The sequence below is a fragment of the Pangasianodon hypophthalmus genome, chromosome 5, assembly GCF_027358585.1.
Source record: "Pangasianodon hypophthalmus isolate fPanHyp1 chromosome 5, fPanHyp1.pri, whole genome shotgun sequence".
NCBI classification, from domain to species: Eukaryota; Metazoa; Chordata; class Actinopteri; order Siluriformes; family Pangasiidae; genus Pangasianodon; species Pangasianodon hypophthalmus.
This window is the reverse complement of record NC_069714.1, coordinates 16,558,161-16,578,666: the sequence shown is the minus strand read 5'-3', so window position 1 is coordinate 16,578,666 and position 20,506 is coordinate 16,558,161. Positions and strand designations below refer to the sequence as shown.

The 20,506-nt window shown below is 39.3% G+C and overlaps 2 protein-coding genes across 6 annotated transcripts in view; both read right to left on the bottom strand.

The window, feature by feature from the left end:
• On the bottom strand, window positions 1-10,617 carry etv5a (ETS variant transcription factor 5a). Of its 2 annotated transcripts, none has more exons than XM_034304705.2 (13): window positions 10,465-10,617; window positions 8,866-8,996; window positions 8,679-8,772; window positions 8,435-8,482; window positions 7,927-7,977; window positions 6,295-6,418; window positions 5,055-5,330; window positions 3,854-4,140; window positions 2,975-3,034; window positions 2,694-2,762; window positions 2,307-2,476; window positions 2,107-2,208; window positions 1-1,979 (listed from the first exon to the last, which is right to left on the bottom strand). In XM_034304705.2, the coding sequence occupies exons 2-13, from the start codon at window positions 8,911-8,913 to the stop codon at window positions 1,749-1,751; spliced, it is 1,560 nt and encodes a 519-aa protein (XP_034160596.2). In that variant the 5' UTR covers window positions 8,914-8,996; window positions 10,465-10,617; the 3' UTR covers window positions 1-1,748. The 2 variants fall into 2 exon arrangements, with proteins under 2 accessions (XP_034160596.2, XP_034160597.2); XM_034304706.2 differs by having other exon boundaries at window positions 8,679-8,769.
• Window positions 10,618-13,774: 3,157 nt separating this feature from the next.
• The window catches only part of LOC113525843 (diacylglycerol kinase beta), an 81,254-nt gene continuing 74,522 nt past the window's right edge, over window positions 13,775-20,506 (bottom strand). For all 4 annotated transcript variants that reach the window (XM_053234289.1, XM_053234288.1, XM_053234291.1 and 1 more), the window contains 3 exons: window positions 18,865-18,985; window positions 17,975-18,035; window positions 13,775-16,643 (listed from right to left, as the gene is read on the bottom strand). In XM_053234289.1, coding sequence (XP_053090264.1) covers window positions 16,545-16,643; window positions 17,975-18,035; window positions 18,865-18,985 — 281 coding nt within the window. In that variant the 3' untranslated portion in view covers window positions 13,775-16,544. The remainder of the gene's footprint in view (window positions 16,644-17,974; window positions 18,036-18,864; window positions 18,986-20,506) is intronic.

The following is a 20,506-nucleotide window of genomic DNA, read 5'->3' as shown; positions in this document are numbered from 1 at the left end:
TGAAGCAGAAAGAATAGTTTATTGTACCCAGAACAGATTATAAACTAAAAGGTACACAATATGAAGGAAGAAGGTGAAGCCTATACACATGCAGACTCCCCCTTCTGGTGATAGGGCTTGAGGTTAAGAAACCTCTCATTCAGTGAGAAAGCCTAATACATATAGATCAGTTTTCATAACAAAGCATACTTTCCTCTAACTGAGTGTTTCCCAAACAGTCCTCATTTGTACCAAAGTCGTTAAGAACACTGAATACATGGTTCAGGTGTGCTGGGAACCTGGAGTAAGCATTAACGTGGCTTGTCTTTATGTGTCTGAGGACCGTTATGGAAAACGTTGCTGTAATCCAACACAAAAGGAGTCCATTAAGCCCTGATCTGCAGTGAAAGCACCACAAGCATCCCAAATTTAAAACATGTTTTAGGCAGTACTATACAGCTGATACAATGAAATCAAACCAATGCAGACTTTGCAAAAATATATATTTATATAAGTTCATCTTTCTCAAAAAAAAAAAAAAGGAAAACAATGCAGAGAAATTAATTTCATCTTTGTCCAGCATAAAGCGATATGTTAGTGGACAATTGTCAGTTGAGTACCATGCAAAAAGGAAGCAGTGGTCTTTCGTCAACTTCATATTGGCAGTGAAAAGGAGTCCAGGAGAAGGCGTTCTTTTCACCTTATTGCATGCAAAGTCCTGGCTGTCCTGCCATCTTGGTGCATTTTAAAACTTGTACAGTGCCAAAGAAAAGTAAGCCAAAGATAATACAAAACAGGATAAAAACATTGACCCTTAAATACATTTTAAGTAGTCAGAGGCTGTAACTCTCTTGAAGAAAGTTTCTCTAGTGCATCCCTTTTTGAATATTGTATTCTTGTTTTACACAATGTACCAATTTTCAAGGAAATACCAATGCATATGAAATATGAGTTTAACAATGGGTTAACAGTCACTGTAATCTGACTGAATGTCTTTAATAGTGTATCTGGTTCAGCTTCATTATAGAGCAATAACCTTTGAATAATCCAGTGGGAGAGAGCGAGCTAATGATACAAAAACAACCCCACAACACTTACAATGACTAAAAACAAGCCAACATTTAAAAAAAAAAAAAACAAAACAGTATATTGTATAGAAATTCCTTTGAAGCAGTCCTGCATTTAGTTAAACCGAAGTATTGTATAAAAGCCAGCTTTCTAAACAAGTCTAACCAAAACTAAAGAAATGACTGGGTCTTTTTCTCATTTGCAAAATAAAGCCCTTTTCACTTCTAATAGATGTCTACATGATTTTGAGGTAACACAAATCTATTAGTACCCAAATAGGCAGCTGTTAAATAGTGCTGTGTTTTGATTTTTTTTTTGTTTGTTTTTTTTGTTAGGGCACCTCTTAATATTTCATCATTTTTTAAAAAACAGATTGTCAAAACAGAATTGCTACAATTCTTTCAGTCTGTGCAGAGACCCAACAGTCCTTCAGCACACTGACTTTGCATTTTCTGCAGCATCAAGTAACCATCTACCACAAAGCAGGTCAAGCTGCAGAAGTCCAGATACCCCTCACTTCCCAGACACTTTCTCATGGGCCAATGCCAGAGATTTGATGGTTTGCAGATCTCTCCATTAATTTAATGCAACTTTTGGGGGAGGGCTAATCTGTAAATGGACAACAGGGCAGAAGTAGAGGCAGCAGGGACAGACATGCTCCAGTCTGCTCAACAGTTCAGGTTTAGGATTGGGGATGAGAGTCAGTACACATAGCCATCAGGGAAAGGCATCCCAGTGACACACTGCTCTCCTCCATCTATCAGGTAAGAGCCTCCTTCATCATAGTGAGTGATGGGGAGTGTTTCATCGTCCACGACAGGCAGGCCATCAGGATCAGCCTTAATGTTTGGCCTCTGGTTGTCTGGAAAGGCCATAGAGAAGAGGGCCTCAGGGTCGCACACAAACTTGTAGACGTACCTCTCACCAGCAACCTGAGGAGTTTAAAAAAAAAAAAAAAAAAAAAAAGAGAAATTACAAAAAAACCCAATTGAAAGAATCCAATGCATTTTATAAATGTCAGCCGAGTATCATAAAACATAAATGTGAACTTGTCTTTACCTTCTGCATGATGCCCTTCTCATAGTAGTAGCGCAGAGAGCGACTCAGCTTGTCATAATTCATGGCTGGTCGGTTTTTCTGAATTCCCCAACGTCGAGCCACCTAGTGTGCAAGTTATACATCATTTTAAAATGATTTAAAGATGGTATATAAATGACAGAGATGTGTAGTGTACTTTATATTTTGTATTCAAGACTGACCTCTTCTGGCTCAATGAGCTTAAACTCCATGCCACGTCCTGTCCAAGCAATAAAGTGACCGTTGGCAGGGTCATCGAGAAGTGTGACCAGAAACTGCCAGAGCTGGAGAGATCCACGACGTTGGTAAGGTAGGCCCTCACGAAATACCGAAGGCTCCTGCTTTACTTTCCCTGTTTAGAGAATATTAATGATGAAAGCCTGCCAACATTCTCAGGTAGAAGAAAAGTCTAAGCCTGATACATTCAATCTTTTTGCATTTTGATGATGTAAAAAAAAAAAAAAAAAAAAAAAAAAAAACACAACACCTCTACACCAATGATTTCCCTGTAATCATATAAATAAAATCTAACATGAGTTGTGTGCATAAATATCATTAGGGAGTCTTACCTTCAAGTCGTTCAGGTACTACACATGTATCGTCATAATACAAGTGCTGATCTCTGTCAAATGAAAAACCTGCAAGAAAAAGGAAGGAGTTGAGCAAATTCAGGGTAAATCTGTGTTTGGACAATATCTATATTTAGTATTACATGTAGTTTGGGTTCATTGAGAAATGAACAAGTAACTTAGAGAAACAAGAACAGAAAACAGGAACCAAAACAAATCTTTGATCTTGTGAAACAGACTTTGCACCCAAAAGTGACATAATTGTACATGTGATTACTTACTTTCTTGGCTTTGGTAAAAGCTTGCTCCTCTCCCAAATGAAGACCGGCAGTTAGGCACTTCTGAAAATCAAACAAATAAACCATTAATCAAAAACAATTACCCACACATCTGACATAATTAGTCTCCATCAATGCACTAATGTAACATGCAACACATTATATGCATGTGGGAAAAAAAATATCACCACAATGACATTCTGTGCTTGTGCTTTTGGTAACTTTGGATATTAAAATGAAAACATAACAGAACAAAGCAATGTCAACGATTCACTTCAGGTCAACGAAAACGTAAGGTCCTACACACCTATGTATGTATTTATAGACAGTAGATCAAGATAATTTGGAACAACATCACTGGCCAACATGTATAATGAACTCTAGCAATAGTGTTCTTTTTCAGTTTAAATTGGTTAGATTTGTTGATGATCATGAAAAGGCAAGGAACAGGGTGTTTGAGTTAGAATGAAGCACAACTACTGAACTACAGAAGGTCTTATCTGTATTAAAGGCTTCAATTCACCACTTTAGACTGATGATCAAGTTAGACAGAGTTGTAATTTGATTAAGTTTTATAAACCTCACAATGTCGATTTTCTGCCTTTCATTCAACTACATGGGTGAGAGATACTGCTTGGAGAGAATTTCTACAAGGGCAAAGAATATTGCCACGTCAGACTGTCTGTTCTCTGAAAGTTAGTGTGTGAGTATTTGCATGGATCTGTGAGTTTTAGCAGAGCCTGGTGAGGCAGAGACAAGCACACATGGAAGATTCCACAGCCTGAGCCCCGTCTCTTCCCACCAAAGCTGGCCAGTATGGTCTGATGAGGGCTGGATAAGGTCACTGTTCCTTTTAAAAAGTAGACATTTATTAATACTAACCAGAGTCAAAGCCAAAGTCTCGTGGCTCTTGCTTGATGGCCATTGTGTGGAAGGCAGCCTGGGGTCGACCCATGTTGGGGACACCCTGCTCAGTGTAGCGAGGGTCCAACAGCTCCTGTTTAAAACCCTGAGGATGAACAGGAACCACCGGCTCTGACAACTGCCGATGATACGGTGGCCGGCCATCTCTAGGTGAAGTGCTTGATGCCTGGGGAATGTAGTTTGGTTTTCCCTGGGTCTCGGAAGGCGGGAATGGCAAACAGGGTTCCGAGAGCTGGCGCTGAAACCTATTGAAGAAAGTAAGTAGAAAATGTTTAAATCACCAAAAGAATATTTTAACAAATCAATATCAAAGATTAAAATCAAGGAAGATTCCAAAAATTCACAAGTTCACTGTATTTGCTAGTACAGTATATGCAGTATATAAAATGAGAAAATGGGGCCTGGTCAAAGCTAAGGGACAGCTATTTTAAAGGAGAGCTTAGCAGACATTCTGGAGCGTTCTGGTCTGTTGCTTAACATGGAGTTCCTAGCTCCATATTACTAACTGCTAATGACATGCCACAAATTCCTCGGCATGCTCCCAGTAATCATAGTGCAGCTGGCAGGGTGCACAGCCAACCTCTCTATTCCCACGGGGGTCAAATTAAGACAGCCCTCCTACAGAGGAACAGTAATTCTACCACAGCATCACATCATCCGTGTTATAACACCACAGGCATTTTTTTTTTAAACCATGGTGTCTTTTATAGTAAGTGCAGCAGAGGAGACACTGAAAAATAAATAATTCATATTCATATTTTCCACTCACAAAATTGAAGAATCTGCTGAATTCACCTATGAGAAGATTCTCTTAAGAACGTAATAGAATTAATAGTATTTTCTCTCAAAACATGTCAAAAATTACTAGCACCCCAGAATTATTGGGGAAGCCAAACAAAAAATAATCACAGTTTTAACCTAATAATAGAAGCAAAAACTTGGCCATAGATGGAAAAAACTGAATGCACAAAAAAAAAAAAACGTATGTATTAAAAAAATATTGAGTCAAAGGTATAGTGCCCTAATGTTTTTTTTTTAGCTCAATAGATCTCTTATGTGTTCCTCAATTTATATAATCATTTTTGCTTGTTTTCTGAAGGGTGCTGATAAATTGTGGAGTTGACCCTGGGTCATTGCTGTAAACAATACAGACAGTCACCTGTGCTCGTTGTTAAAGGGGGCATTGTGGTTTTGAGGTGGACATGGCACTGCAAAAGGTGGAGTCTGGCTGTGTAGTGGGAGGGCCCTCTGACTGAGGGTGGAGTTGGTCACAGCAGGCTGTCCGTGTAGGGAGTGTTGCCCTAATGTGGAATTATGGACAAGAGGAGGCGTCTGTTCATGCATGGGGTGCGTGTTGGTGGAACTGCATGGTGACACAGGCGTTGAAGGAGGAGTCAATGGCTTGAACCCAACAGAGGTTTTCCTTTCATAGGCACTGTGAGGAGTAAAAGGAAGGAAACAGTCTGTCACGTAAGGGGGAGCTCCCTGCATGCAGTTAATGGCACAGTGATGATACAAAGACAAAACTAAACTAGAAAAGAAAGTTTGAAAATAAACAAAGTTTTTGGAAAGCTGCTTTCCAGTAAAACCATTAGTGGTTGCTTGATAGTGATGAATTCTAATAACATGGTTCTCATGGGTTCTTTGAATAGTTAGAGTCTCGCTTTCTAAACATAAAAATAACCCTTTAGGACATTAGATTTAACTTTTTTCCAAGGTTGTTGAAGTAAATATAGAAGGAGAAATGGCATCCCTGAGTGACGATAGCGCGATCATGTTTTATAGTGTGTGAATATTTATAGATTTAAACAATGTTTCAATGATAAAGAAGTGCTTTAGTGAAACACTAAACTCTAGCAGTAACACACATGAAAACTGATGCACTAATAACCATAATAAAATCTAGGAAAAAAATAAAAAGAAAGCATGGAAATAGATTAAAAAACTCTAGAAGTAGTAATAAATGTACAAAAATATGTGCGCTTGAAGAATTATAGTACATGACATAACTATTTCTTTTGAGAAATATTTCTAAACTATAGTTTATAACTTTGCTCATATGAAAGGCATGCTGGAATAAAGAGTAGAAATCTGTATACAGATGAAAGTAATATTTGAATGCCAGTGTGAGAGCAAAACAGTAATACAAGTGATGGTAAAAGTGGCAAACAAATGAAACCAAGAGTTGCCATGGCAACACAATGAATGAAAGAATAGAAAGGCAAGAAGGAGGAGGAGTGGAGGGTGCTAGCACAGGGGGTGTGGGATGGAGTGAAAAGTTAGGCAGGACTGAAGGAGCACAGTGAACTTTAGTATAAAAGCTATTATGATATGAGGTGTCAGTTTCAGAACAGTAATTATCAAGCCAGCTTAAGGACAAATTTGCACCGCATGCTTACCTGTAGTTATAAAGGCACTTCTCTCCATACAGCATTGGACTCCTGTCCTCACTACAGGGAGAGAGCTCTTTGGAAGGACTCAGTTCCCGTTTAATCTTGGTTGGAGGAGGGCCATGAAACGTCACTGAAAAAGACAATGGAATGGAAGTATATAATACAGTGCATCTAATCGAACACATCAGCAGCAGTACCGTGCTGATATTCTGAAGGAGTGTCCTACTCAACACCATTAATTGGCTGACTGCTGGGTATAAAAGATACATCCTTCGCCCATCAGTACTGTGGCTTTGCAAAACATGCGCAATCAAAGTGCTCCCTTCTGATTTCCATCATGGGCAAGTCGATACTCATGAATCACAGCAGCTGTAATTCAATGATTGTGAATGATTTTCCTCCCCGCACTGTAACCATTAGCTGCTGGATCTCTGCATCAGCTCCCATATCCGGCGCCACATAATGGCCAAAGAAACTGGATCCCTGGGCACAGCGCAACACTAGCAAGATAAATCAAGTTGACTATACTGAGCTTAGGAAACCACATAACGGGCATGTGAATGCTCAAAAAGTGTGCTGAAAGCTACAGTGCATTGCACTATGGTGAACATTAGACACTCCCTTAAATGAAACCTAATGGTAGATGGATTTTCCCACTCTCCTAATGCAGGCTACGGTAGTGCATGGGATGTCCTGCAGATGACCAGAGGAATGGCACAGCTCTGCAGAATAGAAGCCTGTAGAGAGAAGTGGATTGCTGCCAAGTGCCCAAGGCCTATTCCAAGATGACCATCATACACACTTGAAAAATTTCACATTGCACTGTATGGCCACAGCCAAGAGAGTGTCTACACACCCACAAAGGGCCTCTCTGTGTAAATAATAAATCATAGAAAAAGATACTGTACTATATCAGTCTTCACCATACTGGATAAACAAAACAGGACTGAAATAATGAGGTCTGACACAAAAACACCACACCCTGACTTCCAGCTTCAGCATCAGACCAAAACACAAATAAACTTATGTAAGTCAAACAAGAGAAATGGGAAGCTATAAAATGCACCACTGAATATTGCACAAGCATTTCACTTGGCTGCAATACAGTGGCCAGGTTCTAACAAATCCCCTATTTAGAGCTGAAATGGTGTCAGGAAGGGTGCTGGTAAGAACACCTTTACTCAGTTTCAGCAGCTCTGTGTGGTGCAGGGTGAGGCTGCAGCGTGCAGGCACCTCCACCCTCTGGAATTCAGTCCATTCCAGGCTAAGCTGAGTGCATGAAAGCATGAAATCATATTAGGAGCTTGCCTTATACCAAATCAGGTACTTTGAAAAAAAGAAAAAAAAAAAAAAGGTCCAGGTTAGGGTCTGATATCAACGTTTCCCTGGGAACCTGACCAGTAACATCCATCATTAGGATCTCTACTGAGAATTCACAACCCAACCAAATCAACAAGATTGCCTGGGTACTTGACACCATTTTTTGTTTTATTGTGGCCTTTGTCCTCTCAAAAGACTTGACTAGAAATTGGAACAAGACATGAATAATGAATATCTCCCTGAGTGGTCCTTGCTTTCTCTGGACTTCATCCAGTGTACATGGCAATGGAGTATAAATATTAAATCTCAGGTACTCACAGCTGTCCGGCTGAAAGTCTGGGACAAACTGTTCATCATCGGGCACCTGGGCTGTGGAGGCAAAACCAGAGATGCTGATATAAAAAATGAACACACAGACCTCACTGATCAGTAATGCAGGCACGAAAGCAAGCATTGGCATAAGCATCAGCTGTCCCGCTGTAAAGTTGCCATAAAGGAACAACACAGCAAGCCTGTCACTATTACCAGCAGGCAAAAAAAAAAAAAAAAAAAAAAAAAAAAAAAAAAAAAAAAAAAAAAAGAACTATTGTGCTCCCATGAATACAGATGAAACTTGAAAGCCAAAACCCATAAACTGTTCTATAGGAAAGAGAAAAAAACAGAAGTGTTTTTCCATAAAATGTTGTGAATTGAAACCTAAAAAGTTGGGTAGACCAGGGTTGAATTGTTTCAAAAAATATGCACAGAGAAAAAAAATGCTGTGGAATTTAAAGAAAACTTGCAGTTTTCCTTTGCTGAGAAGGGAATATAAGAAAGGGACCCTCACCTTCTGCAATCCAGATTTCCTGCAGCTGACTGAGGTCCTGGAAGAGTTCTGCAGTAGACACACACAGGAAACTCAGTCTGAATACAACATACTGCTAGGACATAACAAGAAAACTGAGAATATGTCTCAAAAAAGGAAGTAAAAGCTATTTTTCATGACATTGAAATGCTATTTAATTGAATTAAAAACACCAAATAACACAAAAGCACTATGGCTAAATTACAATGCATGTGTGTTATATTACCTTCTGTGTCCTGAGCAAGTTCAGTGTCTACAAACTTCCTTTTCCTCTCATTAATGGTTCTGTTGTATGGTTCCTCCACTTGGGATGATTTCTGCTGTGGAGCAGACTAGTTAGAGCGATTTGATCCATATGACAAAAGCTCTCTCTCATATCATCTGACTACCAGTGGAGAAAAACAATTACTCACATTTGATGGAACCATAAATGGTACTTGCTGGTCGTAAAATCTGTCCATGATATCTGGGTCTTTACAAATCCCAGCAGTGGGTCTTCGCTCAAAAGCGATAGCTGCAGATCTCTTTCTGGTCTCTCTTTTCTCTACAGAAAGAACAGATCTACAGGTCAGAGAGCCACTCGGTACACACAATCACTTCACTATACTGTCCTGCTTAGAGTCTGAGGGAATCTTCAACTTGACCTGCTCCCTTCTCCTCTTTCTCCTTCTGTTGTTCATTACAACATCGGAGTGTGTGTTGAGGGAACAGTGTATGTGCTGCACCATGTAAACACACATTGAGAACAAAACCCTTATATAATCAAAAAGCCAACCATCTGTGCTCAAGATTATGAAGGAACACATAATCACAGGCTTGGAAATATTCTCTTGCATACCCAAAGGCATGCTTATATTTTGCCAGTGCAGAAAATATATTGCATTTGTAATTGTATTACTTTTTAATGTCAACGAACAGCAATTCCATCATCTAGCCTAGAGGGATCCAGAGCACACCAAAACACACAGGAGTAATATCTAAGAGTTTTCTTCTCCAGAAGAGCATATTTAAAGCACAAAAAAGAAGCAACGAGAAAGTGGAAAAACAGCCCAGTCGTTCTTTAAGCTGGTCAAACCTGGCTTTAACGGGTAACAACTACCATCTGGGGGGAAATATTTACTCTGAGAGGAGGATAGTGAGAGAAGGGAAGATCAAAAGTGCGCGTGACGCAAGTTCAGGGTATAAACTGTACAGTTTAATAGAGCATGTTTCCATTACCCGCATCATTAAGTTAGCAACAATGTGTACAAAACACAGCGTTTACTATCCTAAAGCTGTCCTAATAGCTTTCCAGGGGCCAAGTTCAAGGCAACAGAAAGATCTACAGTCAAATCTAGTCGATGATGTCTAAAAATATTTTATTTAAAAAAAAAAAAAAAAAAAAAAAACTGGCAAAAGTTCAGTCAGAATATCAAGTTTGAGAGACCAATCCAAACCAAAATCTTAACAACAACAACAACCACAAGAGTATTATTATTATTATTATTATTATTATTATTATTATTATTAACAACAACAACAACAATAATAATAGTGATAATAGGAATAATAATAATAATAATAATAATAATAATTATTATTATTATTATTATTATTTTCCAGCATGGCAGTATCAACTTCTCTCCCTCTCTCCCAGCCCTCTCATGGCCCCCTTGTTTTTCTCAATGAAATGAAACCCGACCTGTGTGAGGAATAAACCGAGCCCTCCATTCACTAACCCACAAACACAGCTGAGACCAGACTGAGCTCACCGAGAACACCGAGCTTAAAAACCTCCTCGACATCAATATTACAAAAAAAAAACCCTCAGAAAACTTCATGTCAAAAAATATGGTTGCCAAAGTAAGCCCGTGTAAGATAAAATGGCGTTGCGCTTTCCCTCAGCGCGCAGTAGCTGCTGGATTCGCGGTTCAGAGTCGAGGATAAACTTAAACAATGTCGAAAAGCTTCCATAACACGCAATTTCATCTGAAACGATGAAAAAAAACAACAACCATTAACTCTCCTCTCACCGTATAGAAAATGCCGTGCCAGTGTGGACGTCCTGAAAAAGCGCTAAAGACTGTAAATCCGCGAGAAAAACTAGCGTCCGTTCCGCTCAGTCAGTAGATGCGCTCTGCTCCCGATACAAAACTTGAATGGGATTTAGTAAATGGACTGCTCTTGTTTCCCCTTGGGTTCCACGGACAAGAGTTTTTGTTCTCCATTGGCTAAATTGACCTGTCAGTCAAGTCAACAACCAATGATTGGTGGAAGCTAATGAATTATGCATGAGGTGTGCTTTGACCAATCACAGTACGCGTTTGTCCTATTTTTATGAATGACTGGGTTTCATTCACATTCAGCTTGTTGTTTTTTCCCTCCCTCGCCGCAGGCTCTTAAAGAGACACGCACCGAAAATTCAAATCACACGTAAAATTATCCTCGAGCTTATCTTTAACAGTCACGACACGTTTGCCCAAATACGTCCAGCTTTGAAAAGGTCTGGCACCGTTGTATATCACAAAATATGTAACCAACAATCTACTAAAAGATAATATAGAATACACTATGAAATATAGGACACTATATTCTCTAGGTAGGCCACTGTATCACCAAAAGAGTATGTCTTACAACAGACCGCTAATAGTTCAACAGGGTATATATTATTTTACAAGCAGATTATTCAATATTATTAGATTATTTTATCCTGTTCCCAACTTAGTCTATCCAGAGCCTATCCCAAGAACACTGGTTGTGAGGCGTGAATACTCCCTGGATGGAATGCCTGTTCATTGCAGGTCACCGTGCATACGTACATTCACACATTCATTTACACCAAGAGGCAGTTTAGCATAGCCAATCTACTTACCTTCATGTTTTTGGGAGATGGGAGGAAACCGGAGAACCCAGAGGAAACCTAAGCCCAGGATCAAACCGAGGACCCTGGAGCTGTGAGATGGCAATGCTACCCACTGCATGACTGTGCATCCGCTTATGAACTATGTTTTGCTCAAATATGATAGAATAGGCACAACATGTTTTTACAGGATATCACAGATTCATAAACCAAATTAATTCAGTTTTTGTACAAATTCTGTATACTGATCTTGCTCTTGTGATGTGGAAGAAGTCTGACATGCAATATCTGTGGTTACACAGTATAAAGTGAGACCATGTAATTTTTTCAGACAGCCTATGGGCTCTATTTATCAAGACAACTCTGAGCATGAGTGAGAGAAATCCTTCATTCAATGTCGAGCATTGGATTCAAGCTTATATTGTTTGAGGCAGACAATATTATAAAACAGATACATTACCGATGTTATTATTGCCTCTGAAGGAGGGTCTGTCAATTACACCGTACTGTGGACATCTCCTTTTTATAGTATGCTTCAGTCGGTCTCTGCGGATGTGGTGGGAGGTGAGGGGGGGCGGGCAAGAGCATATTGTGTTTCTATTCCGATTCTTTCCTTAAATAAATCCAAAGTGGTGACACATACTACAGAGTCACTACAGAATATCTCCCATTGAAAATTTTTTTACAGACAAAATTTAAGAGAGCCAGGAAAAGATTACTGAGACAAGGGAAAGGGTCCAAGGGGAAGGGAACGGGCCCATTTTTTTCTTTCCTTTAGTACACATATTTGCTGGGTGGTGTGATGTGGTTACTCTGACAGGGTTAGTGCACAAGTTTGCCTCTTTTTGGAAAAAGTTTTCTACGTAGACATCACATAAAACTTCGATTCTAGATTTATTAAAGAATGAGGAAGCATTGTTGATATTGCAGCACATCTGCTCAATAGTTACAAATGTGCTATAAAGCCCAAAAGCTATTATAGTGTCACAGTACTATTTGAATATGTTAATACCCAGTCAATCAAAATGATCTATTTTAAGCATAGCTGAGTCACATGTCTGTAACCTTGATGTGAAATCTGTCAGATGCAGATGGTTGGTGAAAGTGAAATGAGGGGAGGTAGCAGCTTCAGGCCAGTGGTAGTCTCCAAAGCAAAGACGAGATGTGACTTGCATACTATTAATAGCTCATACAGAGATAATTCCTGTCTCATTATCTGTGCATGCCCAAGATGCCCAGCCTTCACCCCAGGGCTGAGCTTCTTCTTGTATATTCAGCACATACTTAAAGACCTATTTTGGCAAGCAAAGGACATACGATGAAAAACAAGTGTTTTGCAATCTGTACTCTGGTTCATTGTGTAAACATATCATATATTGTATTTGGTTTATTTATTCCTGTGAAAACACCAATTTGACATACATTAGACTTAAAAAAAAACCACATTTTTGCTGTCTTTACCCTAAGTTTTCTGTTAAATATGTGTAATAATCATGATGAACATATGTCACCTTATATAATAAAAATAAAGGTCACCTCCAGATGAGCTCGAAGGAGGGTATAAAATATATGAATGGTGTACTCCATACTACAGAGTGGGCTGGAGGGTTAGAACTAGAGAATACACCCTTTTGCTCATGACATATGACCATGGAGACAATCTGACATATGACCATAGCGATAATCTGTATACTTGGTATTTTGTGTAATTGTGAAACAATATGAAACAAATAAGCTAACAGGCATAGTGAGGTTGGCATGAGACAATATTGGAGATCCTTTCTGTCCTGTTAGTATAACACTAACCAAACTAAATAGTATTCCCCAAGTGGGATTCACATCATTAGCATAAAAGCTGTGACTTTGATTAAATTGAAATTCAATCAGGTTAAATGGAGGATAAACCCAGTAACTGAGAGCCATTATTGGATAAGTGCATTTCAGCAGCTCTTTTCCAATCAACAACACCGAAGTCCATTCACAACCTGCCCTTTAATTCAATAAATCCTTTGTCCATCAACATAGATGCCTAGAATGAATGAGTGCTGGAGTGGACAGGTGATAAAAGGGTCAAGAGAAGAAGCAATCAATCTTTTCTCATGAAGCACATGACTCAGTTCATGGCTCAGGGTTTGAACAGTGCCCTTGACCCTTGCTGCTACACAGATAGAGTTCCTGCAAGCCCACTAAGTCAAAGTACATGGCTTTATACAGACATGTAGGACAATCACACTGAGGGATAATACTGGCTCTACTGCATTTGTGTTGTTATTTAATACTGTTTATCTGCCCTAATTAAGTATACGTGTGCATTTGGCCTTTGTCGGACCCACAAACAAGGCCAAAACCAGAGTAAAGAAACAATGCAGAAAGGAGACTAGGCATTTTAATAGCGTTCTTGCTGTTTCTGTTAAAAGATGTGTTGCTCTGAGATTGGTTTTCCTTAGATTCAGTTCCTAATATATGAATAAAGTATTCAGACAGGAAGTAGCATTTTTTTTAAAGATTATATCACAGTGTTACATGTAAGAACAGATGTAAGACAATAATAGTATTAAACATTAATAACTAGGACAAGCTAGAGAAAATGTGCATGTGAAATATTAATGACAAAAGACTCTGAAGAAATTTGTGATGTTAAGACACACAGTGGCTGATGTTCTTTATAATAGGGAAGGCCAAAATTATACTAATCAACCACTAAGTAATGTTAATAGGTAACTAATCTTGCAACACAGTACAAAAGTTCGATGACTTTTTGGTTGAATTTTCAGTTTGTATTGAATGTGTTCTACTCCAGGCAAAATGCTATTTTGTGTTTCCTGATTAAGACTACTAGTTATTTACTGTATATTAACATAAATAATGAAGATCATGACAGTGATATGTATCAGGGATGATGCCTGTGGGACGAATGTTACTTCTGTTCCCTGTTGATACATTATCTGGGTGCCAGACATTTCTCTATTGAGAACCTAACAAAGAACAGCCACATTGGTGTTTTTACCATGAACATGTTTCAAACATATTATGGGAAAACACAATGAATAAAGACAGTAGGGTACAACAATTAAGCAAAGGTAGAAAAGGCCTAGGAATATAATCATGAGAAGATGGCAGACTCTTGAGAAAGTTCAACATGGTCTCTCTTTGAGCAGACATTGTTGTCTTCTTTGCTTTAGTAGGCATGCAGTGATGTCACGTTAGATAAAATATCTATACAACAAACATCATCTAAATTGTAAAATGAAAAGAAATTGTAAACATGCACTCATAACCAAACCAACATTCCTTAAGCACCAGAGGACCATAAAAGGCAACTGTCTGATGACCACAGGAGACAATGGAGTTCTAGTGAAATACACTATAACTTTTTATTGGAATGACAAAGTCATATCCTGTGGTTATCTAGACAAATTTGCACTTTGAAGGACCTTGATACTGTATCTTTGATTTGGTGTTCATTAAAGGGAACCAGAGGCAGAGTAGTCTGCCTGTTTGAAGAATTGTGTTTTGAGAACATCAGCTGTACAATCAGTGCTGATCTGAAATTACCTTAAAAATGTCAAACTCGAAGTTAAATCATTTCAGACAAAAAAAAACTTATCTGATCCCAGATCTAAAATGGAGAAGCTTAAGTAATTTAACTTTTAGACGCACAGTTCTACACAGTGCCAATATATCTGACTATCATAGAGTGCTTATCTATATCGGGGACAATATGTCAGTCATTCATGTCACCCGTGAGATAACACTACTAATCTCTAAAGCTATATTACATTACTCTACAAGTTATATCATCAAACACATTCATATATATGCACACAAGGTTCTCAGAATATACAACTACTGTGTATTCATATACATGATGGTAGGCATCTTTAGTCTAACGCTGATATCATTTCGATCGGCTATATAAGAAAGGTTAAAAAAAGTTTACTTCACAGCATATATGGTGTCCAGCCATCAGAACATGAATATTTTCTAAGCTTGGACATTGGCACAAACACAGTAACATAGATTTGTTTTCCTACTTGGATGATTTAGGTGTTTTAACACCCCTGTCAGCAGACTTGAAAATTACGAGCTGATGGTTTCATGGTGTATTTAGGTATAGTGTTTCATGGGAAAGATAGTGCCTGAAATAGGGTGATATATTTAGGGTTATGTTCAGTCAGATACCCATGCAGGACCATAGGGCTGGTTTTAATCTGGTCTACTTAATATTGTAGACATGGCCTGAGAGATTCATTTCTGACACTTATTTACTCAACCTATAGTGCATACCCAGAGCGATGAGAAATTGAGGCTAGGGAAAGGTCCAGCCTCTTGATTTGTAAATTGCTAAAAAAAGACTTTTTGCTAAACACATCTTTCTTTTACCTCCGTAGATTATCCTCCTAACAGTGTCTGTGGTGTCTGCACCTACCGGTAAGCTATGTATTATTTTACAAAATTGACACTGGCTACCTTTGGATATCAGTGGTCTGAAGGTGGACACCAGATAGGTCAGAAGCAAATGATAGGGCCTTCCTCTTCTCATCAGCCCACAGCCCATAAACTACACACTGCATAAAATATGAGCTCACTGTTTTGTCTCTGTAAGTAGTGGCATGTTGTGTGGCTTTAAAGAGGTGTTTGTGTGAACACTCTCCATGAACTGATATATAATTCAGCAGACTCCTTCAGGACGACAGTTTGCTCTGCCCCACCCACTCTAACTTTCATAACAGGGTGAATATTTCAAGTTGTCATCCCTGGCCTTAGCACTACCTGTAGCACTCTTTTTGAAGATGTTCCTGAGCACTTTAGTTTATTCTTCATATATCCCTTCCCTTTTCTCTCTGCAAGTCAGTATTGTCTGATGAACCCACTCACAGGAAGTGAGAGAGCGCAGTATGATACAAAGTCAATGGTCTGGTGGTCCTGGCTCTGGCAGGAATAATTAAAAATTTACAGCCTATGCAGCCCATTGTAGGAATATCAGAGATTCAAACACACAGGAATTGGTCAAGATGCTGGGTTGGCTTCTTCATTCACTGAAGTCTCTCTAATGGTTAGGCTACTACAGGCATCAGAGTCCTTTGTCCATGCAAGATAAAGGTATGAGTTTAATTTTTGTCCATCACCAAAGAACTATTTGTCCATCACCAAAGAACTATTTTTCCACTCAGATGTCCCTCTTCACCTCCCCAGCAGAGCAGATACAGTGGCTGAGATTAGTGAAGATATGTCTGTGTGTTAGAGGTGAGCCTAGTCTCGACTTCTGTTGCGCTTCTTGAAGAAGAAGAAGGGGGTTTTCTGTGGAGGACCCATCAGCATGGGCACCTGATTCTTGTGTGTAATTCGTATCTGTGGATAGAACAGAAAAAAAGGTTAGGACATTAATCCTATGGACATTCAGGTTGCCTGTTACCTGAAATTCACACTGGATGTGACACTGGATGTGTAAATGATACCAGTGTGTAGTCAATAGAACATAGGTTGGGGGCAAGATGAATTTACTGTATCATTACTGTGCAATCACTTTGCTCTGCTGCTTCACTCTTAAAAATTGGTTCCATCTAGCACCCAAAGAGTTCATCAGTTTGCACCTCTGGGGATCCTCCAAAGATTCTGTGTAGAACCTTACAGGAGAGGGTTTTTCTTTCAGAAAATGTTCCAATAGAACCCCATTAAAAAGAATTTTAAACTAGTCAAAGAACCCTTCGTGAACATTTTTCTCTAAGATCTTTATGTTCACATACTCATAATACTTCTGTACTTTATGATTTTATGATTGAAAGCATGGAAAGTGGCAGTGTGTGATTTGAATGTTTCGGTCTGGACTTTATGCTTCACGTATGCACATGTGCAAAAAATTATGCACAGTGTGAAAAACAGAGCAGGTTGAAGGGGGTTGTGCTTTGACAGATGTGAGTCACCCAACTCAAGGAATGAAACCTGGTCAAAATAAATGCTGGTTAAAACAGACAACTAAGAAGACTTAGGAAATGCTTTGTGGGTGTGAACTGTATTATATATTTCACAAAGCATGTAGAGTTAATTTAATTTACTTTGCAACACTGGCCCTCACACTGTATGAGCTCATTGCTCTGTCAGTGCCATTTTCAGCCTAATAGAAGCATTCAAATTTGATAATGTGAGTGCAAAGGCTTTGAAACTAAAACAACACAGTTACTGTGCAAGGGCTTTATCTCTGCACAACTGGACAAATGAGAGAAGACTAATAATGGGTTGTAGGGTTATATATACTTAGCAGAGGACTTTGTGCTGTAGCTGCTATATGTGCAGACAGACTTCTCTGTGCACACTCCTCTCTATTTAATAACATAATCAGTAAGTGGTGGGGTGTGACATGACAGTGTTTTAATTAACAGGGAGCTTGCTGAGATGCCTGCATGTGTCGAATAGAGGGATTGGGGCTGCTATGGATGTAAAAACACAGTTAACCAAATGGTCTGTCTTTCATTTTGTATAAACCATAAATATATATCTTTTTGATACTTATGCTTAGTACGTAATTAATACATAACTATATAAATGAATAAAAAAGGCATTGTTGTCAGAAGGACAGAAACAGTGTAATGAGCTATGGTTTGTAGAAAGAAGGGGTGAGCTGAAATTTTGGCTGACACATGTATATGAGAGAAAACACTGAATGGAACCCAAAGTCACCTCACCGTGCATGGAGGCTGCATCCATGGCTCCCCATCAATCTGCATAGGCAGCGGTCTGGATGTCCTGAGAGAGAGAGAGAGAGAGAGAGAGAGAGAGACAGAGAGAGAGAAACAGAGAGACAGAGGCTGTCATGGGTCAGTTTGCAGGCAGCATATAGCCATGAGGTTCCTCTGCAACACCGTTGCGGGATGATTCTGCACACTGCTTTCTTTGTTCCCACGAGTCATTTCCCACAGTGGGCCCCAGTTTCACTAAACTCAACACACACACACACACACACACAATTCAGCACCCCTGCCCCCATATATACACACTTCCACAAAGTTAGTTTAGCCTTTTCAGCTGGCCCACTGAATATAAATGCAATGCTGCATGGGAGAAGATGGACAATGAATGGCCCTTTATTTATTTTATTTTTTTAAATATTAGGTAGACAGCAGGTGAAAGGGAGAAAACTGTTTACAAACTTTTCCTATCAGTGAAATGCAAACTGTTCATTTTCAATGTTAAAGGCAAATAGGCCAATCTACTTAAACTCTCTGCTGGTAAATTAACATAAACTAGCATAAACATTCAGTGCATGCTCGGTCATTATCACTGTTTTTGTGCCAACATTATTATTCATCAGGCCTGGCTGCTGGGAATGCTGAAGCTGCTTGACTGAGTAGAGTGGTGCAAGGCTAAAGGTTAAAGTTATTGGCTGAAGTGCTCAGCAGAAAGAGACCTTCTGTTGTGTCATCATGGCTGTGAGGGAGGGCAAGGGCCACTTCTGTGTGGGCGTATGAGCACAAAGAGAGGCAAATGAACATTGAAGGATAGGTATATAGAGGGTATATGTATATGAGATGGAAAGATGGTGACAATGTAGTCAGAGTGTTTGTTAGATACTAACCTGATGGTGACACTGGCACACTGGGCGAGACGTCGACCAGCACTCTTGAGGCCTGTGTAGATCTGGCCCATCTCTATGGCCCCTTCTAAGCCCACCACTTCAAGCAGCTGGTCACTCAGATCTGTCCATAAAAACAGATAAAGAGAGAGAGTAACTAATGAGTTATGGCTAAGACTATTATAATATGCAAAAATGTATTATAAAGTTAGAAGTGACTGAGATAAACACAGACAGATAGAAGTATCAGAAATAATAAGATCAATGGGTTAGCACTAGACAAGGCTGAGCTTTAGTACTTGCTTGTAGAACACTGTTTAATCACTTTACACACACTCATTAACTCTCTGTCTTGCTCATGTAGGCATGCACACACAGGGTCATGCAAGCATAGCGACACGCGCCATGGTAATGACGCAGTATCTGCGTAGAGAGCAAGGTTCTGGGGCAGGACATGTATGAGTTATAAAGTACCTCTGTGAAAATCATACACTTACTGCAAACATGTAGTACAAAATCAGGGCTGGCTAAAGTGGTCAGTGACCCACTGCTTGTCTTGGACTGTGAACATGTTTCTGATTTGGTACAGTTCGATTTAAGTGCATCATTTCGCACTATTGATCATGAAATGACTTCAAAACACAGCCAGCTCACACAGACGAGTTCTAGTTTTGGTTTAATCCAACCCGAAAGAGACTGTTACAAGTTTGTTAGCATAAATAGAGATATCTTGGAGCTTAAAAAAGTGCAGTATAGTGTCTCAAACATCACGTTGGTGTTCGCTTCTACAGTGATGATACACTATTTATTAGTTCAGCCAGATATAAGGGCATAGGTATGCTGAAAGGAATATTGTATAAAAAGATATAAAGCATGAATGAATAGAAACGTCCTCCTCCAAAACTGAAATACTGATGTTGAGTAAAAGTCTTCGGCAGTCAGGTTGCTGTTTTCACCCTAAAGCTCAGTGGCTATTCTCTGAAACAAAAGGCTACAGTTAAACAGGTTGGTTTAACTCCAGATGCTGGTTTATCATTCAACTCCCATACAGGTAACATGTCTGCAACTGCAACTGCATATTATCACCTGAGAAACTTCGATAAAATAACACATATTCATACTTTCATAAACTCTAGATTGGATTATTGTAATGTGTTCTTGGCTGGCTTCTCTAAGGAAGTTTCAGTATTTTCAGAATGCAGTGTCCTTACCAGGAAAAGAAAATCAGAGCACATTACCTCAGTCTTATTCAATGCTCTGTGCTCTGAAGTACACTGACTGGCTGTTAAGGTCCACATTGACTATAAAGACTTGCTTCTGACGTTTAAAGCTCTGAATGGTTTAGGTCCAGCATATCTCGCTGATCTCCTGAAACAGGATAGCCCATCCCGAGCACTTCACTCAGCTGAGGCAGGCCTACTTTTAATCCTGAGGATTAGTTGCAGATCAGCTGGTGGAAGATGTTTTTCCTACATTGCCCGTAATGTCTGGAATAGTGTTCCTGAGAACATGTAGGAACGCTAACTCAATGGGTGTTTTTAACTTCAGATAAAGGGCAGGTAAAGCACAGATGTACTGTAGTCATATACATGTAGAGAGAGTGATACACAATACAGTAATACTTGGCTCCAAAGGCTTGTTGGGG